The sequence below is a fragment of the Hippoglossus hippoglossus genome, chromosome 8, assembly GCF_009819705.1.
Source record: "Hippoglossus hippoglossus isolate fHipHip1 chromosome 8, fHipHip1.pri, whole genome shotgun sequence".
Classification (NCBI taxonomy): domain Eukaryota; kingdom Metazoa; phylum Chordata; class Actinopteri; order Pleuronectiformes; family Pleuronectidae; genus Hippoglossus; species Hippoglossus hippoglossus.
In genome coordinates this window covers 11,017,371-11,042,628 of record NC_047158.1, presented here as the reverse complement: position 1 = coordinate 11,042,628, position 25,258 = coordinate 11,017,371, and the positions used below count along the sequence as shown (strand labels likewise).

Below are 25,258 nucleotides of genomic sequence, written 5' to 3'. Positions count from 1 at the left end.
GTGTGTGTGTGTGTGTAAGGGAGGATGGGGGTATCCTCTTGGCAACCAAAACCTGGCTGGGTCTTGTTTCCACAGAGAAGCACAACCAGAGCATCCTGGATTTGAACAACTAGAATTACCACCTCATGGTTGTATGCCTTCAAGAAGTTGAAGTTTATATCCATGTCTGTCTTATAGATTGTATATTAGATGGATGCCTTGACAGCTGCCCCGAAAGGGCACCCAAATTATCTTGATCGCCTCCTGGTGGCCAGCTGCAGTATAGGTCCTGCCTTCCCGCTTCATCCATCTTTAGATACAAATGGGAAATATTGTCACTATCTCCTCTTCTGTTCTGTTCCTATATATGGCACTAAATAATTTGACTTTTTAGACACAATACCATCAGCTTGCATGTAAATTCTTTAGCTATGGCAACAAATATATGTTTTGTGGTGTCATAATGACCTTGATATCTGACCACCAAAATCGAATCACTCCTTCCCTGAGTCCAAGTGAACGTTTGTGCCAAATGTAATAAAATTCCTTCCTTCTTAATATTGCATTCACAAGTTTGGGACAGTCGGCTACAGCTACCGCCAACACGGAGGCATTAAAACAACACTAAGCTAACTAAGCTATATTTACTCCAAATCGCCTCTATCTAAGATCAGAGTGTTTCAGACAAACGGGAGACAAACCTCAATTTTCAGCCTCACACCATGTGCAGTGGGTAATGATGGTGCCTCTGTCTCCCAAACACCCTGACAGCCTATTTCCACCAGACAAAATCATCACTCTGCCATGATGAAACACATGCAGACAGAGAAATGAGTAATAAAGACTGAGACAGAGCATCTTTCCAAGAGAAAGGTGAACAGAGGTAAACGACAGGAGAAAAGGAATAAGGAGAGACAAGAGAGAGGACAACGCTGAAGTAGGACAGAGCGCAGGGGAGGCCTGTCCGTCCCAGATCAGTCGTTCACCGCCGGCAAGAGAGGGATGAGGAATGAGTGAGATAGGAAAAAGTGAGGAAGGAAGAGAGTAAACGAGATGGCTATATCTGGAGTTATGAACTACATCCCCTCTGAGCAGTGAGGAGGAGATCCTGACTTGAGCAAATAAACCAGGAAGAAAATACAGAGGCAAAACCTGAGAGAAAATGAGAATCTGACAATGGGACTTTGACAGCACAGCAGCAATCCTCAAGCAGAGGGGTGATCAGAGGAGGAGACACTGCATTCACTCCCTTTCTCTCCTTCCCACACCCTGTGGAAGAGGATTCCGAATAAACACCAAGCTTGAAATAATCCAATTAATTCCAATTAACCAACCTTTATCTCTGCTAAGGCCTGTGTTTCTCATTGAGTCAGGTAAGCTCTGCCTCAGTGCGCTGATAAACCCTCGTTTTGTCAAGCTTTGTTGAGCTGAATGAGTGGCGAGGAGAGATTCTGGTCGTCTGATCCCCAGAGAGGGATCTGCCCGGGTGGAAATGTCAACTGTGTGCTGTGTCCTCTGAGCCTGTAGTGAAGCTAAAGTGTAGCGTTCCATAACACTTCCCAACCAAGACGGAATGAGCGGTATTTCCCTCGCTAACGTGGCCTGAATGTTAATTCATCATGGGTGTTCGCTGGATCACTCAACAGTAGCGGAATCAGCCGACTTCCAAATGAATTGAGCACTGTGGAAGTCAAACTAAACAGATCTGAACTGAGCTAAACTGGGCCAGATTTCACACTGACTGAACCCATTAGTCTGAGGCTATTTCTGTGTCTTCCCATCACTCAGAGGTAGCAAACTTTATATAAAGCTGGACAACGTGAGGAGGAGCGACACATACATGTTCAGTGTCAAGTTGGTTTAACAGTAGGAAGGAATGGTTTTCATTCACTGACATGATGCCTGTTGATGAGGTAAATAGCAAGAAATAACAGCGTAAAGTAGTAGTAGATCATCGACAGAAAATTCACCCGCGATAATTCCTGTTTCCCACTTTCTACCAGAATACAACAGTTTTTCAGGTCATAAATTAGAAATGCAAAATGAGTGAAGTGCAGCAAAATATTCTAAAACGAGGAATTCCCCTGCACTATATGAAAATAATTAAGAGCTTAATTTGTGTTCTGTAGACCAAATTATGTTGTTTTTACCCAGTTTTTATCCGATGACAATGTGTTTGTGTGTTTGTGTGTTTGTGTGTGTGTGTGTGTGTGTATGTGTGTGTGTGTGTGTGTGTTCATGTGTGTGTTCATGTGTGTGCTTATGTGTGTGTCTGTGTCACCCATTTCAGAAAAGTATCTGTCATTAAGTGTCCAAGTGCTAAAGACAGGTCAACTGGACTTGGTTGAGTTTCATTCTTCTTTCTCCTTCAAGAAACTCAACCAAGTCCAGTTGACCTGTTTTTAGCACTTACCATGACCTGGATGTCTGAGAATCTCCACAGACATACTGTCATTATGTGTGTGTGTGTGTGTGTCAGTGCAAGAGAGAGAAAGAGAAGAGTGAGCGAGCAGAGTGAGGACGGACTGAATTAATACATACGTATTATATAATAAGTGTTGGTTCATAGGTTTATTGTTCATAGAGTCAAATGAATACTTGAAAAGACAGACCATTATATTCGCAAAATCAAAACACAAAATCAAAACAAAACAATTACCCAAAAAACCAACCGACGATGGACTTAGACAATCGACCATATACTGTATATGTCCAGTCGTCCAACCCTTGTGAAAGGCGCCTTGGACAAAGGTCTGAACCATAGACCAAAATACAGCCAGACTAAAAGATGTTTGTCTGAATCAAACTCAACCAAAGTTCAGTTCGTTTACTTTTCGAAAATACATTTTCGGATATACTTCAGACTTTCAGACCAAATGCAGGAAGTTGAGACAGTATATTTAAACAATAGAAGAAAAAAGAAGCAGACACGGCTCACAGGACAGCCTGCAGTCTCTGCCTCTGATGATATAATGTCTGAAAAACAAGGACGTTCATTTTCCTGGTAGTAATACCATAATGATATTGTCTGTGGTAACAAAATTAATGACATGTACCAGTTCATTAGTCTCCATTCTGATGGGAAGATTACTTCTTTTTTTTTCTACTGGCAACACTCCAACGTCAGATGCACACGCGGCTACAAACCAATCACTGTCAAGTATAGATTATGTAGGTTATGACAGGACGTACGTATGTCATTCAATTTTTGGGGTGAAATCCATAAATTACATGTGAAACCAAAACTAACCAGATCAAATGCAAACAATGTAAAAAAAAACAACATAAAACTTGGCTCAGACATTCTGGTCTCTCTCTACAGTTATGTCATGTTGCTCGCTTCATAAGTTTAGATAATTAGACAGATTGTGTATTTCTTTTTTAAAGGATCTTATATCATTGTTGTGTTTCTAGTCTTTATGTTTTAGTGATCTTTTATGAACACCATTTCCAATAAGCCCCAGAACTTAATGGGCTATATTCAAAAGAATCAAAAGGAGCAGGACCAGATGTTACGTTTTTTTTTGAATTTTCGAACAACTAGAAAGATGAAAATAAGAACAGAGAGCAGGTGAGTTTTCTGGACATGAATGAAACCAAGGTATGACAAGTTGTTCGGTTGTAGTTTTTCAGTAGCCAGCCAGTGATTGGTTGGACATGCACACCTCCAGCCTCAATCACGAATAAATCTTAAAACTGCAGATTGTCGAAATAAACCTGATGCTGACTGAACTGCTTTGACCAGAGTCCAATGTGTCAGGGAGATTGAGATTTATTTCTCCTATGAGCGAGTGAGGCAACACTGAAACCGATCGGTGGAGAGCTTGCGGCGATGAGTTACTGGTAGCGACCGCTCGACATCAGCATGTCTGAACTCGGGGCACCACTCAAAGCAAAGACTGAGTCACGTCTGTTCACCAGCACTCAACGCCGCACATTGACAAAAGCACTTCACTTTCATACATCAATACAGACGGTACACTTCAACGAACCCACCACCCACCGACGGCATTCAAAGTTCTCATCGTTACAGATTCTGCTCGTGGCGTGTAATGTTGTCGCCCTGCCACAAATCACATACAGAGCATGGACGACGTGCGTGTGTGCGCGTGTGAGTTGCGATGACTGTGTGTGGGCGATATGCAACCGTCCATACCTCTGTCAAACCAATAGCGAACACACAGCCACATGCCCGAACACCTCCAAAGAGCAAGTTTAAGTTCTGCTACATTTTGCTGAAATCCTCCCTGCCGCTCCGTGCGACATATATTGCAATTCAGAAGAAGCCTGTGTGTAATTATGTGTGGCCTGCCATCACCTTCCTGTGGGCTGTGTTCAATAGAAACAAAGGCATCTATAGAAAGACTATAGACTGAGGTGGGGAGATAATGACAGGGGCAGAACAGACACTTATTCCCTACTGGCTCAATGACCTGTTTCCTGTAGAGGCGGCCACTCAAGTGAGAGGACAGCAGTTTGAACGTCCGCGATCAAATCCATCTGCTGTTAAATGCCTGGCAAAGCATCCACTGTATCTCCTGAGTGACTCACAACACACCATTTAAATGCTGGGGTGCCTCTGCGTCCATGTTCACCCATGCACACGCCGCCTTCACACGCTAGAGTCAATATGTCCAAAGTGCGATTTACCGGGTGACTTAGTGCACTGGGTAGCCTTTTAACTGTGAACAGCTAGCTGCTCCATGCACCAGATCGTTTGCGGTCCTTGGCATTCATGCAAACGTACGTGGGAGGGATTATCAGTTTGACACAATGACAAATCAAAGAACTGACACATAGCATCTGTCATACATCGAGCTATTTATAGACGATGCCACAAAAATGTTGTGATTCCCTGTCTTGTCTTGTGTTTGCATGATCTACACATATGTGTTTCCACTAGTGCCACCTCTTCTTTTTATCCTCCCACTTCCTCTCATCTTCTGCCTCTCTGCAAAAGCTGGGATAATGCAATCATCTGCTGGTATCAAGGAGCAAACCACACTGCTGGCTCTGCCTTCCCCGTGTCCGTGCATCCCTCAGCAGATCCTCGCTGTTTGGCTTTTCTCATTTCATTTTATTTTCATTTTGGATGTCCTTTCCCAAAAACCGATGCACATCTTCATGTAAAACCAGGGTGTTTGCGTGCACAGAAAGAAATGTGACAGAGGAATAAATGTTTCCCATCAATGCAGTAAACTTGAACATGCAAACCCTCCCTTTCCATTCCCTGCTGCACACACACAGACATACACACACAAACACCCCTCTGACTCCACCACTACCCCTCCACAAACACAAAATCCTACTCCGCTCTGCTTTGCCATGCACCCCACCCCCAAAAGCTTTCCCTTCCCATCTCCATGCATGACAAAAGAGAAGAGCCGAAAGCAGAAAAGACAGAAAACATCCTTACTGTCTTCTACAATCCCTGATGAAATACAGAAATCCCTCCTCAGAAAAAAGGGGGACAGAAGTAAGAAAAGAGAGGAGGGGGAGAGTCCAGCGGTTGCCAGTTGCAGAGGGATAAGGAGTGAGGAGGGGCGAGCGGGAAGAGGATGAAGAAGACTGTGGCAAAAGAAGAAGAAAAAAAAAAGAAAAAGAAAAGAAATGACAATCACTGCTGCAACAATGACAACCCTCCTCCTCCTCCACTGCCGCCTCCGCCGCCACGAGATATTACAAGGTGTCCAGCGTACCGCTGCACTCTGAGGGATGGAGCATTATCCTCGGCTCCCTGCCCGTCCTCCAGCAGCAGCAGCAGCTCTGTAGTAACACTTCTGTCGGCTCGGTCCGGCAATCTCCCCATCCCTCCCCTCACTCACTAGCTCGCTCGCTCGCTCGCTCGCTGGCTGTCCTCCCCACCTCCCTCCCTTCAGCATGTTCTCAGCGCCCCTCTCTCTCTTTTGCTCTCTCTTTTCTTGCACTGGTTGGTTGCTTTCTCTCCATCACCTCCTCCCCCCCATGCCTCTCTCTCAATCGCTCTCTTTCTCGCTCTCCCTTTTGCCCCCCCCCCTCCCTCCCTCCCTCCCTCCCTCCATCTCTCTCTCCTCCATCATTACCCAGATACAAGGCATAGCCCTCCCTGCATCCCTCCTGCTCACTCTCTCTCTCTCCCTCTCTGTATCTTTGATGTTTTGGAGTTTGACTCTTAGCTGTGAAAAGAATCTCGTTTTTTTTCTTCTCCTTCTCGCAGAACTGAAGCATCACAGAACACAGTGGGATCCACCCCAACAGCGCGCACAAACACACACACACACACACACACACACACACACACACACACACACACACACACACACACACACACACACACACACACACACACACACACACACACACACGATTATCCAGTAATTACTACACAATATCAAACAATAAAACCAAATACATCGATTAGAGCAAAATTTCACATTTTTATTGTATTCCTTGCATAATCCAACAATTAAATCCATATCAACTCTCTCACACACACACACACACACAAACATGAATTAGGAATGAAAGAGATGTGTACAAAAGGATGAAGGGAGCCACTGCTGCAATGCTTATTACCATACATAGAGGTGGCTGAGGGAGGAGAGGACTGTGGGTGGAGAGGGAGCTTTCTACTCACGAGCTGAATTCAATAGCAAGTAGAAATCAACTACATTACAGCAATCAGTGGTGAGTGAAGCATGTCAAACTCGCCCCATGGGCACTGATGAGATGACACCCCTGTAATGGTCGGGAATGAGGGAGGAGGTCGGCTATGATGGTCGTGTATACGTATAATGACAATAATCACAGAGCAGCAGTCAGGTCTCTGTCTTGTTACTTGCGGTGATCAATACAAAACTGGAGCTGCTGGCTCCCTTGACACTTGATTCCAGCACCCAAGAGCTACAAAAAAAAACAGCTGCTGGAGAAATGTCATAACGGAAAACTGTCTGGGTACGTTGACAAGAGCCAGGCGACATTTCACATGTTGACATAATCCAGTGATGAATCAAAGACGATAAACTCTCCTGTGTTACACTGCCACATCATGAAAAATGAGTATGAGATCATAAAAAGTGATCGTTTCTCAGACCTAACAGGGGAGAATTGTCATCAGTCTCTCCTGTAAATTCAGCTTCACGTATCTGTACATATTAAACTGTTTTAAACTGGATTTTTCAGATTTTCATTCTCCTCAAAATTTGTAGCAGCTCTGTGCTCATCTATTTGATTCTACAGCTCGTCCTACAGCAGTGATATCATAGTAACACTTTTCCTGTTTGTGGATTCCTCTCGCTACTCGAGAAACAGTATTTCTGGGGAGATGCATATCTTCAAAATCTCACACTATGGTGCTGTTTTATTTGTTTTCGCCATTTGTTATATTATTTTTCCACTTTCCTGATAAAAATCCTGCCAGATTGAAACATAGTCTTTTAGTTCAAAAAACATACACAAGCTATAACTCAGCAACTGACTTACCTTATTCCAATTATAATCAATATATCTGACAATTGTTTTCTTTTAATTACTCGTCTGGCCCTATGAAACTGCTAAAAAAATAGAAAAAAAATTGAAAACTGGAAAATGTCTGAGGTGTTAAATTGAAATAAAATGTACTAATTTATTCTAATCAATTATTAAGATAGTTGCAAATTATTGGTGGGGCTATTTTCATTAGGGCTGCAACTGACTCATTGTGTATTTATTATTACTTTTATTATCAAGTAATCTGACAACTGTTTACTCCATCTATCATTTGGCCCATAGAATGTAAATAAACATATGACTGCTCCCCCAAAAAGAAGCCAAAGTATCTCAATTGCCCCCTGGTGGCTGACTGTAGCACAGGTCACAAAGCCCGCCTCCTTTACATTAGCAGATAGGAAATAGAGTAAACCAGGTGGACAGATGGCTTGTAGTGTGTAGAGATTAGTTTTATTAATGCATGTAGAGAAAACGCTGTATGGACGGATAGCATTTTTTTCTTTTTTAAACTTTTTACCGTTCCTACAGTTGACATTATTTGGCATCTTTATCTCGTGTTTTACCATGAAGTGTGTTGTTTTAGTAGAAGTATCACAATGAAGATGCTGGAATTATCAACTATTTAGCATTTTTGTTAATCGTTTGTGAAGAAAAGCGACACATTATTTGTTTGATTGATGAACTGACTATACTCTTTGCAGCGTTAGACATCATCTGCCTCGTTATTTAAACTGAATTAACCATCATGCATCTGGACAACATTTACCTCATTACATTTTACAAATGCCATACCGCATGTCCACATTAGTGCAGCTAATTCCATGTCAGGGCATCTAATTCAGGATCAATGAGGCAGTTGAATTAATTGTTCCGTTGACAGGAAAACCCTGACGTCTCAGATCTCCAGGGTAACGACTATAAATATCACGTCATTCATTGTGTGTTTTTTTTTCTCATTAACATAACATCCATTAGCTCCAACCTGGGCATTTAGGATTGAATGTGAATGAAACTCACCCTCACACAGCAGGAGCCTGTCCACCTCTTCACTCAGCCAGTGACTCATGCGGAGGCAACTTTCTGACACAATATTAAAAGTATTACACCGATCTGCTCTATCGGGTTCTTTGAACGAGGTTTGCATTGATTGGTCGGCCTGCATGTGCCAGCACCGCTCCTCTGAATGACTTGAGTCTACATGTAGCAGAGGAGGGTGCGTTTAAATTGTTTTGCTTTGTTCACCAGGCTCAAGCTGAACCCATAGTAATAATTGTTTGAGCAGTGGCAGCAAGTAAAAAATAAATAAATAAAAAGGATTGCTGTGCTTCATCAAAACAAGGCGTGCGACTGCAGCTCGTACAAGGAGACGGGGGAAGTGGGCTTAATAGCAGAGTCAGACTTAATCAAGAAAGATGGCCATAATAATGATAAGAGCAATATCCCTGACATGTTTATTCAGCCCCCTCTGTCAGACACACAGGGTTTGGTTACGGTCATAATTTACACTAATGCACTGACATCTCAGCCAGTGGCCAGTCATTAGGAGCCTCTGCCACCTGACACCTGGGAAATAATCCACAACTCCATGACACCTTTCTAAAGCTCTCTCCTCTCTCTTCCTCCTTCTAAGCTTTGTTTCTCAGAGCTGCAGATGCTTCGGCTTCCTCGCTGCTTCAACACTGCTGACGGCGATGGTGGTTCAAGCACTCTACACTCGCAACAGCCATTTCACAAGGCTGCACCGTTGCCGTGCAACACTTCTATCCCATGACGGATTATAATCCCTGGAGTGCAGAACATGGGGGAACACGGAGTCATGTGGCCACAAACATGCATGTGGTTACGTGGTTTAATGGTATTATGATGTACACAAGAGCAAGATGAAGAGTGGGTGCGGTGACATGGAAATAAATAATTAAAACATAGAGACCTATGAGCATTAAAATGGTAGGAAAAGAATTTCATGTGGCACAAACTGGAATGTCACTGCATTTTGTATGACACTGTCCTGCACAGAGGAGTGAATATTCAAAGATTCAAGTAGATTTACTCAAAAGGTTTACATATATAGTATTTTGAGGTACTTAAACTTAAATAATACCATTCTATGTTACTTTATACTTCTGCTCTTTCATACCTCAGAGGGATATATAGTAATTTTTAAGTTTCCAGCAGGTTTCCACAAGTTAAATTGTAAACTTCTTACGACCATAATGAACGAAATTTAAGTACAACAGATATGAAGGGATATCAGAGTTGCACAATTACTTAGAAAAACGTTTCTCTTGGAAAACATGAATTAAGTAGAACGTGAACAAGATTAGGACCTACCTAAACTGGTGCATATTATCTTAAATCATTGTTATAATAAGATCACAGATAATAGTAAAAGTCACAGGGACTTTATATGTAAAAAATATCTGCTTCAAACAAACTGGAATCACTGTCAATGAGTGCATATTAAACTGGAATATCTTTATGTACTTTGGTGTAAATATTAATTATCCCCAACCCCCTTTATTTCCTGCCCCTTTAACTGAACCATGTCCGAAACACCCAGTCCCTTACTGCTATAACGGATCATCTCTCCATCCGTCTCTTTCCGTCCTCATTATGAGGAAACTGTTATACTTGGCATCAGAATTAACTGCTCGGCTGCTCCTGAGAGCTAAAAAGAAAAGCAGAAGTGGGTCATGTGCTAGAGGAAGGGAGAGGATCGAGGTGAAAAGCAGAAGGTGATCAACAAATGCTGGTTGAGTTGGATGAAAACACAGGTTGTTAAGAGAAAGGAGGTAAAGGTCGAGCAATGAACCAGGAAGATGAACGTTTGGTTTCAAAATAACCAGTTGAATGTGTGAGAGCAGGAGGAGACTGAAGCAAAACCAAAACTTAGAGAGGAAATGATGCTGCAAAAACAAGAACTTAACCTGCGCACTTGACTCCAGCTCAGAAGAATGTATTCTGCTGATTTACTGTGGTGGACACAGCTCACACAAAAACAGCGGAAACATTTCGCCATGCAACTTTTTTTACCTTAAAACAGCAGATTGATTAAAATTACTTTGAATGTTCACTGACTTGGAATAGGGAGAATATTTCCTCTTTCATTCCTGAATGTCTGTTTTGCTCTATGTAACTTTGGTGAGTGGGTAAGATCTCCCGAGGGAAGTGTGGAACTGACTTGATAGTTTCAATTTTCAGAATCGGGTTCAATCAGGTGAAATCATTGTGGAGTCCACTGCAGTGAATCTACAGTAAATGTGGTCTTCACTTCTTACTCACCTGGTTCTCACCTTCTTGCTCTCTGTCTCGGCCGACTCCATCCTGCCTTCTCTCCCTCCTCCTCTCTCCCACTTTGTGCTGCCAACCAAAGAGGGCATTTATAATCTAATAAGAGGAATAAACTGATCAATATCGAGTGATATTCTAGTTTTTAAATTGTTTTATAAACTAAATTCAGGTGAATTTACAGGGGAAAATTTGCACAAATAAAAAAAAAAGCCATATATACTAAAAGGATTCAGCATCTTGATTTGATGAATCTGAATCTGGATTATTACCAGAAACATGATCATTTATTTTGATAAGTGATTAGTCATTTTTCAACATTTTCTGATTCCATATTCTCTATCATTTCAAACAGAAAATACATACTTCTTAAGTGTATGTATGTATAATATTGTGAAATTGCTGAAATATTGTTAACGGTTAGGATTTTTTTCTCAATTAACTATTAGAAAACATTTTTTAAGAGTCAAAGAGAAAATACAAAAAAGAATTAAGTGTCTTTAATGATATAGGCTACATTTGTACATTTCTACAGCAGACTTTCAGTAAGACTAACTGCCTATTAGAAAAGAGGACAGACGAAGTTTAACCTGTAACAACCGACAAAAACTGGATGTCAAAGGCTGTGAAATTAAATAGTCAATGTAAATAATTAGTTCAGTATTTTGTCCCATTAAATAATAAAAACATTTACATCTTCCAACAATCAATGTGAAATATAAATTACTTTAAAGCACCATTTCAAGAATGAGGATATTAAAATAAATAATTGGCCTTTCCGTATCAAGACAGTACATTTTTATGGTAGTAATGTGAGGATATGCAGTCACACTGAGCACTCCTACCAAACAGGGGTTCAACATACAGAGCATCATAACATGAGGGTAATGCTCACGTGACTTCCACAATCAACTGAAAATAACTATGGTTACAATATAAACATCTCTGAATGTGTAGCTCCATCATGTGTCACTGTATTAGATGTCGCACGACTAATTCTTCCGTTCTTTCCCCGGGGAAAAAAAGGACCAAATAAATGAAAAAAGTGAGATATTCTGTGAGAAGATTGTCACTTTTTGTGTTGTAAAATGTTCGTAAATATTTGCCTTAAATTTCCAAATTGAAGAACTTGTGTTGTACTATCCCTCCATCCATTAACCTGAAAAACATTTCCTACTCACTTGTCTGCATGAGTACTCAAAAGAGCAGCTGTGAAAAGTTTTGTCACGCGTCTTCACCCAGACGTCTAGATATACAGTTTCAGGTATGGGAATCTTTACTCATTTTTTTTACACTGTTCATGCACAAACCTTTCATCTATGCGCTAATGACTAATGGTCTTTCTTACATCTGGCAGAGCAACAGTAACGTTATCAGGGACGACTACACACCTCACTTTGATCCCTCAAGACCTGCCTGCTAAATGCATGCGCACACACAAAGTGAGAGAAGAGCTTACTGTGAGTATAAAAAACGAGGGCGGACTGTTTCAACGGGTACTTCAAAAAGTCACAAGAACATATCAAAGACTGAGGCACAAAGCTGCCTTTTTAAAACCCACCAATACAAGTACCAGCCACCACATCTCTCGTCTCTACTGCCATACATGGCATAGAAAGATTCATACAACTATGTTACAGTATAGTACGAGGGCATTCAGTGTTTACAGGGACTCTAGGTTCAAACTCCTACTCACAAATATATTTAATACTTTGTTTTCTTAAATTAGGTATTCTCAACAAATCTATCATGACAGGGTCTATTTTTTTAAACTCATACAGTAGCTAAAACACACTGATGATAGGTCAACTTTACATAAAACCCTGTACAAGTCATTCAAACAATCCATCAAAACAATGATTTAGAAAAATGTCAGTCAGTGGGCTTTAATAGCGGGTAGACTATGAATTACCATGATTACCAAAACATTTTGTGGGAGACACTATAATCCCCTTTGAACAAAACATCTGAATATTTGCAGTAAATCAGTCCGAGTACTGGAGATCTAAGTCTACTGTGCCGTCTGTCACCACTAACCTCACCCGCTTGGGTTTTGTGGGACCCATGGAGTGAGATGTTGCAACAGGTCCGAAGTGGGGTGTGCCCTGGTGTTCCCCAGGTGGGCACTGTTGCTGCATGTCTTTCCTGCAGTGTTCGTCCTGACCTTTGAGTCCTGAAAATCCACCCAAGGAAAAAGATGCTTGGCTTGAAAGCTGGGGCCCACAGGGCTCAAGAACTAGCCGCCCTTGTGTGCCCGAAGGTTCCATCAGGCAATGGTAGGTGTAGTTTGTTGAGCCGAGTCCTGGGTAACCGTCAGCCCCATCCCGGAGACCCAGGGTCAATGAATGATCTCCACTGAAATTGAGTACATAGGGAGGACCTTGACAGCCATAGGGGAAAGAGGCTGAGGAGGTCGAGGACTGGCTCTTGTGTGCTGCTGCTGGCGTACCAGGTTGCGTACTGTGGATCACTTGGGGGCTGTTGTGCTGAGTCATGGGTGAAAGAGAGGAGCTGAAGCTGAAGTCAAAGGGGTCTTGCTGGGTGTAACATGGCTGGTGTTTGTCTGAAGTCGACAGGGTGGGTCTATCATGTTTCCAACTCTTATCTTGTGGTAATGAATGACTATGTGTTACTTTGCTAGGAAAGAAGAAGGGTCTTGGCAGGGCAGAAAAGTTTTTGTATGTCATGTTGGTTTCTGCACTTTCATGTTTATCAGATGACATCTTGCTTTTACAAAAAGACTGAGGAAAAGAGGTGCTGGATTGGTTGAAATGAGGGGTGGACCTGTTGGGGGTGTTGGGCGAAACAAGGTGGCTAAAATCTTTTCCAAACCCTTGAGCAGACATGACCCCTTTGCCGTCCATACTAAAACCAAGTTTCTGACTCTGCTGGGGTTTCTCAAAAGCACCTGATTTTGTACCGAGTGTTCTGGACGGGATGGTCGGGCTGCCAGCAGCCATGGTGTCTTTACAAGGAGCACTGTACAAGTTCTGACTCTGGTTCCCCCCTTGAAACTTGAGCACCCTGTGAATAACCGTTGAGGTTTTCTCATGGAAGTTGAACGGATTGTCTGGAGGATTGGGATTTTTCACAGTGAAGAGCTGTGGAGATAAGAGTTTGTTAGACATCTGAGGTGATGGAAAAGACTTTGTCAAACAACTGTGGGACACTCCTCTGACTGGGTTTGGCTGACTACTACTTGAAAAAGACTGAGTTTTACTCGGCATGGCCATACGATGGAAGGGGGCCGGGGTTTTATGGTAAGTCTGGCCTTTTGGCTGGCTTGTACTCGGCTTGACGTAGCTGGACGGCTGTGTTATAGTAACAGGATGTTGAGACGTAACAGATGAGGACGTTGCACCAAATGACCGAGGCTTGCCAACTACAGGCAAGTACTGAGTTCTGAGGTCTTCTTTGGACAGCCTCATTGCTGGATTTCTACTCATACCTCGATCCTTCGCAGTAAAGTCAGAGTTGCTAAGAGCTGAGAAACTGAAACTGGGATTGGGGGGGTTTCTGTAATTTGAGGTATCCTTCACTTCACATTCCAGGGGAACAGAGTCACTTTTGGAAGAAATTAGACTTGGAAAAAACTGCAGATCCTCACTGGTGAAGTTATTTCCTGGACTGGGAGGGCCAAGGTACGGCGTCTCGGTCGTCCATGTATCAGACGGGCTGTGAGAGAGGGGACTGCTGAAAGGATCTGTGGGTGGATCCAGTGAACAGAGATCTGATGGAGAAGATGGAAGGATGTTCTGTGGCTGGTAATAACCCTCAAAGTTGAGACACTGAAAGTCCAGGATATCATCGCAGCAGTTTGTGAAGCTGGGCTCACCAGAGAGCATGTTATCTGTTGTTGTGAATAGAGGAAACTGGGATGGGGGCTGGATGACAGAGCTAGAAGCGTTGGAAATGGCTGTCGGCTTTTCGAGAGTCTGAGACGAACACAAGCCTTCGGAGAGCCTGGAGAGACTGTTGTCAATTTGTTGGAGAGTGTGACTAAGACAAGTGGTGGGTGTTTCTACAGGCCCACACTTGCGAGTTCTCTCCATTTTGTGCCTCTGTTTCCTTCCACCACTGTTGATCTCTGGCCTATCACTGATTCTATCTGCAGCAAAGCACATCATTTCAGTTTTATTGTCATTAAGCGGGGAAGACAGGGACAGTGGTGACAATGACAAGGAAAACGGTGGCTGTTCCGTTTTCATCAGGGCAAGGTGGTTGTTCAGTCTCTGAGAGGATGGGAACTCTTCTTTGAGCTTAGTAAACTCAAGACATTCTTTTCCTAAAGGGTGACCCTTCATCTCTTTCTTAACTATGGGCTCTACTTTAAGCTGAGTGTGCAAGAGCTCCTCTTTGCTGTCCACCTCCCAAATATCCTCCATCTTTCTACGTAGTTTAATTACTGGTAGCGAAAGACCATTAAAATCAAATTCTGGCTCCTGTTTCTGTTGTGACGCAGTTTCAAACAAGCAGCAATTCTTTTTAAAGCGATCTTCTATTTTCGTTTCAAGTAAAGTCGGCAAAGATGGCATGTCATTTTTTTGACACTCCATTTTTTCAGGCAGCTGCTCGACTCCAGCCAAAAGCTCCCCATCACGCTTCTCTCTGAGTTCTACTTTGTCACCAGGAGTTTCACGTACAATTTCAACATTGTCTATGACTCCGTCTTTGTCTAATTTTGCTTCTGTGGAGACATTTACTTCTTGCCTTTCACACAACCTCTTGCCTCTTTTTTTCAAACGATGCAGTCTGTTCTTTGACTTCTTACTAGCCTGCACATGAGCCTGGGCTGCCTCCATCTCCATGTTTAAATGCGATACAGAATCCATGATGGCTTTAAAAGGATCGCATGTCACCAACTCGTTCCCCTTCTCTGTTTTTAACGCCATATTTTCAAGTCCTGCACTTTGCATCTCCCAAACTCTCCCTTTCCTCCTTTTGAAACGAATCTTAAAATTAATGCCAGGCTTCGTGTCCTCCAGATCACTTTGATCGATTAATATTTCCCCCTCATCCTTTTTTAGAAATGTATTTAAATATGAATTTTTACCAAAATGGTCTTGGATTATTGCCGGGTTCTCAGTTTGTTTGTTCTTTGCAAGCTTATGACTTTTGAGTGTCCGAGCTTTGTCGATGTCATAATCTCGCCTCTCAAGTTTACACCTTCGAAGTTTCCTCGATAAATGAACTTCATTAGATCGGGGGCGAAGCACTCTGATTAAGGAGTTCTGTTTTGTGATGCTTTTGGGGTTTAACTTCTGGAGTTCTGTTTTTCTAAATCTTCTTTTAAATTCTCTTTTCACTTTAGTACCCTCCCCTGAAACCGACGTCAAGTCCTGCATCAGCAACGCAGACGAATTTAACTCAGTGCTTTCTTTAGAAGCTTGATCTGAAGCAGAATTCAAACCCTGTTCAGAGTCTATCTCCATAGAACTGCGAAATGTGCGTTTCTTCAGAGGTATGTTGGACTGTATGTGTGCCTGTGGATTGGTGTCTGGATGCAAACTATTTGTAGCATTGGCTGAAATTAATGACCTATGAGGTAGTGTGCTGAGGCAGGAGGCCAGTGGGTCTTTATGCCTCTTTGTTGACTGAAGATGTAAACTATCATCACTCAACCTGGTCTTAACTGTAGCTGGAACCTCTTTGCTCAAGGGTCCCTTGGTGATTTGTTTATCTTCTTTTGTTTTCGCTGCTCTGGGCCTCAGCTTTTGTCTTCTCCTACAGCTCCTCTGCTCTGTGCTTCCATTTATCTCGGCCTGTTCTGCTTGCTCCTCAGCACTTGGCATTTCTTTAGAAGCTCGAGTTGATAACCTTCTTCCAACAACTTCCTCCTGTAATCTCTTATCTAATAAGGGTTTATCTCTTCTTAAAATATCCGATAGCAGCACCTTTGCCTGCTTAATGACGATATCTTTTTGTCTACTTTCCGGATATTTACTCACACTACTTGCCAATTGTTCCGAGAGTTGAACAACTCCCTCCTCTGTACACGCACCCGTGACTTCATTTGTAACACACTGGACGCTATTTTGTTCTGTGATTTTTTCACTGGACACTATTTTACATTCAGACTCTTGCACTTCTTCTGGGGCTCTGTTACTTTTATATTCTATAACTGTAGCTGCAGCATTTGTCTCTACTTTCTCCCCTTCAATATTGCCTTGTACAATATCCTGCTGCTCTTTTTGTGCACATATCTTTTCTTCTTCTGACACCATTTGTATCTCAATAACCTTGTCATTTCCCCTTTCCTCGCTGTGACATGAATCACCAACAGTTTCACTTGCATGTCGCTTCCTTAGATTGACTCTATCCGTGGCCTTAAAAAACATTTCCCTCACCCCTCTGTTACCTTCAGCTGTGCAGACCTCTGATGCTCCTCCCTGATTCTGCTGAGATCTCGACACTCTTTTTTCTGACTGTACAGTCAGAGGCGCTGGTCTAGGACACTGGCTTTGCCTGCTCCTTCCTCTTATCTCCATTCCTGCTTTCCTGTCTTCACATGTCTTTTCTGCTTCTACAATTTGTGACACTGATAACCTTGTTAGGTTGACTGTAAGGTATTGCTTCAGTGTTATCAATGGATTGTCCCCTGTTTTCTTCGAGCCACCCGTGACACTCTGACACACTTCTAACAAAGATGGCGCTCTGATGGTCTTTTGCGCTGTATGCTCAGCAGCTGGACTTTGAGCAGATTCAAGGCTGCAGCACTTGTTGCTTTGACTGTCTGTGATTGCCTTCGCAATCTTCTCTTGTTTTATTGCACTGCAGGTTTTCTCCATCTCCACAGGGTGAGAGACTGTTGTATTGTTAGCTGTGTTACTGGACCCAGTTTGCTGAGTGAGCGTAGCTTGAACCATGCTCCTTGTTCTTGAAGAGGTCCTCATTTGGACTGGCTGCTTGTCCACCACTTTGACAGACTTCCCGTTTAGACCAGCTTTATTTGCCGATGGTCTACTTTTCTGTTGATCTGATGCGGAGGTATTTAGAGTGAAAGGCTTCAGGTTGACCACACTGCTGTTATTTCCATCACCAGTGGAATTTAGTATACTCAGCCGGTTATCTTTGAGGTTCACTTCCTCCAGCTCCTGCAGCAAGGCCCTTTCTTTGCTTTTTGGATCCTTACAGCAGAGTAAGAAATCCACTGAGTGATGCCGTATTCTGATTCTGAGGTCCCTCAGTGTAAATTGGGACAAAAGAGGAACCGTCCGATGCTGCTTGACTGTGGAGGACTTCAATGGGTGCTTTCCTGACCGTCTGTGCTTCTCTCGTCTCCACTTCTTTGTTTGACTCAGTTTTCTGTTCTTCAAGGCATTTCTCCTCATCTGCTGGGTAAAGGAATTCCTTGAGGGGATGGCTATGAATGAAAGAGAACAACAAAACAACAGTTGAACTTGAAGCTGCTCTATAGTAAATTGCATTTCTTCTGCAGATGTGTACATTTCCAACATATGCAGGTCTTGAAAAGCATGTTTGTTTAAACAGTAGCCAAAAAAATGTATTATTCAAACAACCATGTCATGGATATGATCTGAGTAACTGAACACAGACCTTGAGCCCAGATGTGGCTGTGGAGACACAACAGTGTGATTTCAAGAATCATGCTCATTAAATTGCTTTAAATAATTTTCCATCCTGTGAGCAATTTAATGCAAAGCAGATGCTAAGGTAGTGCTAACAGAGTATGAGATGTTCAGTAAGGTTTGGGTAAAAGTTAACAAATGTACATAGTGTACAATGACTACACTAACTGTACAATACATGCTTAAGCAATTTTTTCTTTAAAAGAAGCAACAGTTTATAATTGGGATGAAACTAGACAACAATTCATATGAAACTAGAAATGTAAAGCTTGTTGCAAAGGAAGTGCCGTTTCCAGCATCTTAAAATAAAACATGCAACAGCCAAAACAGCTCTCATGTTGCACGCAGTCCTCCTTCTGGTGCAGTATGCTACTTTTAAATGATCAAAAGAACATTATATCGAGTTCAAATTCACAGTCTCAGGTAAATATTATATTCCAATGCATTTGGTTCTGGGTGATTACATTCACTGTTAGTTACAAAGCAACTCAACACTCCCATCTGTTTAAAAAGAGTAACACAAAGCTGATCATTATCAGTAAACTGACTGAATAAACTGAGATTTATGGTGCAACATTGTGCCAAGGTGTCAAGTAGACTATAAAGATTTTTTAGATAATACAAAGCTGATTTTAAGCTGAAATCTTGGACATTTGGACATGTCATCAGAGAATTGTAATTTCTAAAATATATAAAAAATATGTTGTGATCTGCAGGTAGATTAGTTTTGAACTACCTCTGTGGTGCTGACTGGGTTTTTAAAAAGCCAATTGTCTTCTATTTGAAGTAGCTCACCATCAATATTTATTTTTCAACTTTACAAGTGACTGATTTGAGAAAGAAAATCCCTAATCGGTTACCTTTAAAGATACCTGAGTGTATTCCTGGTGTGATCGGCCTCGGAGGAAAGTGACTCTTCTCTCTGTGGTGACGAAGGTATCTCTCTCTCAGGCGGTATTTCTGGCCCACAGAGTCCTTTGTTTCTTCACACTCAGGCTGTTTCCCTTTGTGTCTGAAGTGGCCTTCTCCATTCCTATAAATCATTCAAAAAGTATTTTTTTTCATGTTGGATACAAGAAAACCTTCAGTATGGAGCAAAAACCAAAATACAATAAAGACGATGTCTGATGCAATGATGGACACACCTCTCACAGGTGCAGCATTCACACATTTCGTTGCCTTCGCCAAAAAAGCTGGCGCCATAGTAACACGTGATCTCCTCCCCAGGTGAGATGGGACGAATCACCTCAACACAAGCGTTATTCTTCTCACCAGGGACGAACTGGGTGGGTGACAAGAAAGAGAAAGACAAAGAAAGGTTGGTTCACCCATGGGATACTTTAACACAGCAGATGGGAATCACACTGAGAACATAATGCTGTTTCCAACATACAGTTATAAATGAATAAAAACATAAGATTATGTATTGAGTAATAAATAAAAATATTTCAACTCGTCAAAATTTTAAGTGAATGTGATAAATGAATATTGATACCTTGCAGTTCGGTTTGCAGTCTTCAGGCGAGAAGGACAAACAAAGACAAACAGAGAAACATTTTTTAGTTAAATTAATCACTTCATTCACAGCATCGAATGACAAAAAATGTTTATCAGCTGCCATGTGCTGAATCCTTTCTGCAAAGGCTAAGCTGAACAACCCTCAAACATTATTGAAATATACAGTACGTTCACTAACTGCCCTGAGCTGTGGGAAGAATTAACGAACGCATTTTTCAGGCTGCTACATCTTGTGTGATCAATCAATAATTCATTTCGTCTACAAAATGTCAATAAATAATAAAATGTGTCCATAGCAACCTAATTGACTCTCTTAAATGTCTGGTTTTATTTGACTTACAGTCCCATATCCAACAATATTCAACTTATTATCAGTGAGGACTATAACCAGCAAATACTCACATTTTAGAATATGGCATTGGTGCATTTTTGCTTAAACCATTAAACTATTTAACAACAATCAAATAACTTTGAAATTAATTCTGTATTAACCACCTCATAAACTAATAATCCTAATTCTACATTTGAGTCGTGATTATATTTAAGATTCAGATTCAGTCATGACAATAAAAGACTTCCTCTACCGCCCTTAAATCACACATTTTCTCGTGGTGTTTACAATTTTTTTTTACGGAAAATCTGATTTTTTTAGTGTAACTACGCAACACACTTGTTTACCTATGTAAACTAGATTTATTTTCCAAACTGATACAGGGAACTGTGTAAGAATTGACATAAAAATAAAGGCTGAAGGAAATCAGGGAACTACACGAGTCAGATAGTGGAAGAGCATTGTCTCCTAAAGTTAAGGAAGATTTTACATATTTGGCATTTATATACTGTATGTATAAATTATGTTCTATATATTTATTAGATAATCTATCAGAGTATCTACTGTAAGAAGAATTTGTTTCTAATCCAGCTCTCAAGCACATCAAAGAAATTATCTTTGGTAATTTGTACAGCATTAACATGACATGTAAAGTTCTAATCATTTGGTTAACAATCAATTGTTAACCATATCAAATGCAAAACTTTTTGAATACATAATAAAAATTTGATTTTTCCTTAAATTAGAGGACATTATCTCTCTTTCATTAGCTACAGTATTCACCAAGCATTAGAAAATAATTTACTCAGCTTTGTTGTTGTGTTGTGTGATCGCCTTTAATTTTTAAGTTGTCAGTCAGTTTATTGTGTTGTGATTACAATTTCCCACCTTGTGTTTTGATTGTTGGTATGTGTGTTAATTTCTTCTAACATTTGGATGACAGACTGCATTTTTAAAAAGGTGCTCCTGGTGAAATGTAGTGCTGATTAAACTCACAGACCAGCACTCCTATCAGCGATGACAACTTTGAGTTGAGTCTGTGTAAATGTGTGTGTGTGTCCTTGGATAGAATGAGTCTCGAATGCAAACACACTCACCGTGGTTAATGAAAGCTGCAGGTCCAAGCCAGAGCTGAGCGCAACGTTTGCGTGTAGAATACATCACACTGAAGTCGTTGACTCCTGCCCTCAGGACTGCACTGTCGGTGGGACTCAGCTCTGCTATGCAACCCAGCAGGACCTCCACACGCTCTCCTACAAACCTGCGAGCAACAATTTGAGCATCACAAATCTCCAATTTAAAAAGCAGCACCCCGGCCAGGAAACTCTGCTCTGACGGCGACAGTTGCTATTCAGCGACATGCTGCCCTAACAAATGCAATGTTAAATTTCTGAGTTATTACCAGTGCCTTGTTGAGGTTATCTTCGCCCCATTGGTCTCCGATGAGTATCTGTCACAGGAGTCTATTTTCACGCCGCTATCCAACAGGAAGGCACTGAGGTAGCGATAAACCTGCAGACATAACAGATGGTGTAGATTGTGTTAACACATTCAAGTGACAAATTCAAGAATTTATGGTAGCTTCCAGTGAACCTGTGATGTTATATGATACTGATTTGTAAATTTAAACATGAGCCTACGTGTTGTCTCAGCAGCTCCTGCCGATGGTTTCCCAAAGCACTGAAGTAGTCACCAGCCAGTTCACCCACTGTCAGCGCCTCAAACGTGGCATTGAAGTCAAGCGTACGCTGAAAGCGCAGCAAGGTCTCTTTCAGGTTACCCCATCGCCGGATCTCTGGTGGGGGACTTAAGGAGAGAAAAGCAGATAACAGCACGTAAGAAGAGGAGAGCGACATACTAGTTTAAGCTGTTGTTTCTGCATTATACAAAGAGGCACTCCTGTTATTTAACAACTGTTCATATAATGCAATTTAGTTAGGCAGCACCAAGTGCATCCTGTAAAATTAACATCAAGTTGGATCAACAACTCTCTGAAACAATTACGATAAAAACGAAACTTTGTGACCTTCATGAACGTGGGATTTCTAGCAGGATAATCTGCATTAGACTGCAACAGCTTTGTTCTCAGTGTAACAAATAGTCTGACAAATGGGTGTCCGGCCAGAGTAAACAAGCAAAGACTGTATTGATGTGAAACGGAAGTGCTTCATAGTGATTTGATTAGGACTGATCTGAGGAAGTGTTGGACTGTCATGTTGCTTCATTTGACCTGACGTTACCTGATGTTCATCTTGTGCGTGCTGAAGCCCAGCAGGGGGTCCAGCACCAAACCGGTGGCCAGGTCATCGGTCTCACACAGCTCCTTCACACTCATTCTAGTGCACCCGTCCATTGCCTCCCACCATCAGCATGCTGCAATCACAGGGTCAAAGTAACGCTCTTACATCAACAACAACAAACCATCAACCACTAGTTGTGCATTCCTGCAGATCCCGCCTGGAAATAACAAAGCATTTGCTGCCGGCTCTCTTGTTTAACACATACAAAGCCACCACGCTCACTGGGACCAGTAAATCATCACGGTGTGTACGAGTTAGGAACGCGCCTGGGTTCCCCGATAGCATCCATTAGCTTAGCATGTCCGCTAGCTGGGGTACTGGGTTATCATATGAGAAAGCTAACATGGTAGCACCAGCTGTCTGCAGCTAACGTAACAGGACTGCACCCGATCGCTAACGAAATCCAGGTACTGAGAGCCGAGCAGTGGAGAACGCACCCTGGGCAAGCGGCATTTGCAGACATACCTGGGAGTCTTGTGTGGGCAACGAAAGTTTCGTCAGATGGACAATTAATCGCAAGCTCGTCGCTTGCTCTGGCTCCCGTCCGCCTAGCAGGGAAAGTTAGCCTAGCAACATAAGCGGCTAGCTTCCCGCTAGCCCGAGCAGCCGCTTGCGAAAATGGAGTCTCCTCGTCACTTCTGGAATTTGCTGTTTTGTTGACGTTTGAAAAGTCCCAACCCGGACGTCAGGGGGCAGGAACGCGCCACACACGGGGTCCCGGGGGCCTGACAGGTCCGTGTTGTGTAGCTCGATCACTGTCGCTGCACAGGCTTCGTTTAGTTGCAAAAGTTGATGAGCTGCGTGCGGTGCAACCGAACTATCAGCAGGCCACGCCCACGCGTTGCGCTATTCGCTGAGGTCAAGGTCAATTTTACAAATCGAATGGGGAGCTGCCCGATGATTGGTCGGACTCTTAAACGGGCGGGGTTTCCGATGTGGTTAGGTTTACCATGTTGATAACGGCAGAGTATTTACTGAGTGAATCAGATCCTCTCACCAGGAGCTAAACCACCACATGTCAACATAAGCACTCATTTAACGACAGATTGTTCAATGACTTGTCTGAGGTGGAGATTATTCAGGACATTTGCATTAAATTGTAATAAGTGAGGAACTCAATACACCAGGTTCGTGTTCCAGAGAGGATCAGATTCATTTCAAGTGGAGAAAAAATCATAATGAATATAAATAAATGCTGTGATTAAGAGTGAAACATTGAGCTTTTGTTATGAGCCAGGTCTAATGGTGAATTGAAGACGCGTAGCTGAAATTAAAGTTTTTGTATTTTGGACACAGAGAATTTAATATAATTTATATGGAGGTTTTTCATGAAACAAAACAAAGTCAGCATCTTTTTTTTCAACTGATCATTTTCGAAATTGTTATTCTGCTTTTAATACACAACAATACACAAAAACACCAGAGCATCGGAGCCCATTATTGAGAGATTCAGTTCTTTCAGGACCTGCTCATCAGTTCACAGTGATAATTCTTATCTTGTATGTTGAGCTATGGTGGAGCAGGTATTACTTAATCAGGTGTAAGTTAATTAATTTACAATTTAAAATTTCACACGGTTTAAAATGCAAAAAGTGTGTACATCCTATGTTTGAATCTTGTCATTCTGAATGAATTCATTATTTTGAAACGTTGAGAAAATGCTTTCTAATAATTTTTTACCTAAGAGGTAGATGTTTGCATCGCTACGATATAATGCACTTAATATACTCTACATTCAGCTATGTGACCACGGAAATCAATCAAATGGTTTAAATCATCATTAGATAATGTTTGATCTAGAGTTCTACTCGGGAAAGAAAAAAAATATTTCGACCATCAGCTCATCTGGAATGTCTTCAATCGAGATCAAGAGGCTCCCTGTACCCTCACCCCCACCCCCTCCATTCGTTGGGCAGGTTTCAACTGGTAAACAATCCAGAGTAGTGCTACTGCATATTTTACAGGGCGTAATTTAATTCAAGTTTCCAGGAACCCAAAGGCACCGCTGTAGTGTTTTATATTCCTGAATGAATTCACGACAGATCACGATGAGCAAGTTTCAAACAGTGACTGATGACTAATAAAATCATCATATGCCTAACCCTAACCCTAACCCTAATCATCATATGCAAACACATTATCACTATCTGGAAATGATTTGTAGATATTTGTTTGTCTTTTAACTTGTTCACACTCCCAGCTCATGTACAGCCTTTTATTTTTTGCTGATTGGTGTGGGGATGCATGGGATCTAATGTTGCCGTCTGATGAAAACTCGTACATGAGTCTGATTCATAAAGCAGGATGATTTACAATGGGTGGTGACTTTACAGTGGAGGACATACGTCCGGCCACGTTGTCATAAATCAGCAGCTAGACACCACTGGCAACGCTCAGCCACCTGATGTAAATGTCACAGATGATCAGAAACTTGGGCTTTTTAATATTACAGCTTCCATTTAGAACAATAACACACTTTAGCATATATTTTATAAAAAGTCATGCAAATTCATCAACTTCTCTTTTCATTCTTCATTTTGTCGCATACAACTGGTGAAGGGCTGCATAAAACAATGTAGCTGCATCTCATGTGAAAGCAATAAACTGATTCTTTTTGACTTGGTAAAGTTCCTGTGTGCTGTCTCAGCGGGACGCATCTGAGAAATACATCAGTAAATATACAAACATGCACCATACGGCTGAAGAGGAGTTTCTTCCCTCAGGCCATCCAGACCTTCAGCACACACCTCACTTCTTAACACACTTGCAATATCTGCACTCACTGC

The 25,258-nt window shown here is 41.8% G+C and overlaps 2 protein-coding genes across 7 annotated transcripts in view; both read right to left on the bottom strand.

The window, feature by feature from the left end:
• The window catches only part of shank1 (SH3 and multiple ankyrin repeat domains 1), an 86,630-nt gene extending 80,795 nt beyond the window's left edge, over positions 1-5,835 (bottom strand). For all 5 annotated transcript variants that reach the window (XM_034594190.1, XM_034594193.1, XM_034594194.1 and 2 more), the window contains exon 1: positions 5,396-5,835. The gene's annotated coding sequence lies outside the window, so the exon portion shown is untranslated. The remainder of the gene's footprint in view (positions 1-5,395) is intronic.
• A 5,384-nt stretch (positions 5,836-11,219) lies between these two features.
• Positions 11,220-23,316, bottom strand: kmt5c (lysine methyltransferase 5C). 2 transcript variants are annotated; one of them, XM_034594198.1, is made up of 9 exons: positions 22,938-23,316; positions 22,413-22,545; positions 21,813-21,978; positions 21,575-21,684; positions 21,270-21,433; positions 19,819-19,838; positions 19,469-19,605; positions 19,196-19,356; positions 11,220-18,097 (listed from the first exon to the last, which is right to left on the bottom strand). In XM_034594198.1, exons 2-9 carry the CDS (start codon positions 22,523-22,525, stop codon positions 12,720-12,722), a joined length of 6,249 nt encoding a protein of 2,082 aa, XP_034450089.1. In that variant the 5' UTR covers positions 22,526-22,545; positions 22,938-23,316; the 3' UTR covers positions 11,220-12,719. The 2 variants fall into 2 exon arrangements, with proteins under 2 accessions (XP_034450089.1, XP_034450088.1); XM_034594197.1 differs by having other exon boundaries at positions 19,184-19,356; positions 22,938-23,315.
• Positions 23,317-25,258: the final 1,942 nt, after the last annotated feature.

Coding starts and splice junctions, on each gene's coding strand:
- kmt5c (XM_034594197.1), bottom strand. CDS start 22,525: ATGGACGGGTGCACTAGAATGAGTGTGAAGGAGCTGTGTGAGACCGAT. Junction 21,685..21,812: donor AGGAGCTGCTGAGACAACAC/GTAGGCTCATGT, acceptor TTATGTCTGCAG/GTTTATCGCTACCTCAGTGC. Junction 21,434..21,574: donor ATAACCTCAACAAGGCACTG/GTAATAACTCAG, acceptor TGTTGCTCGCAG/GTTTGTAGGAGAGCGTGTGG.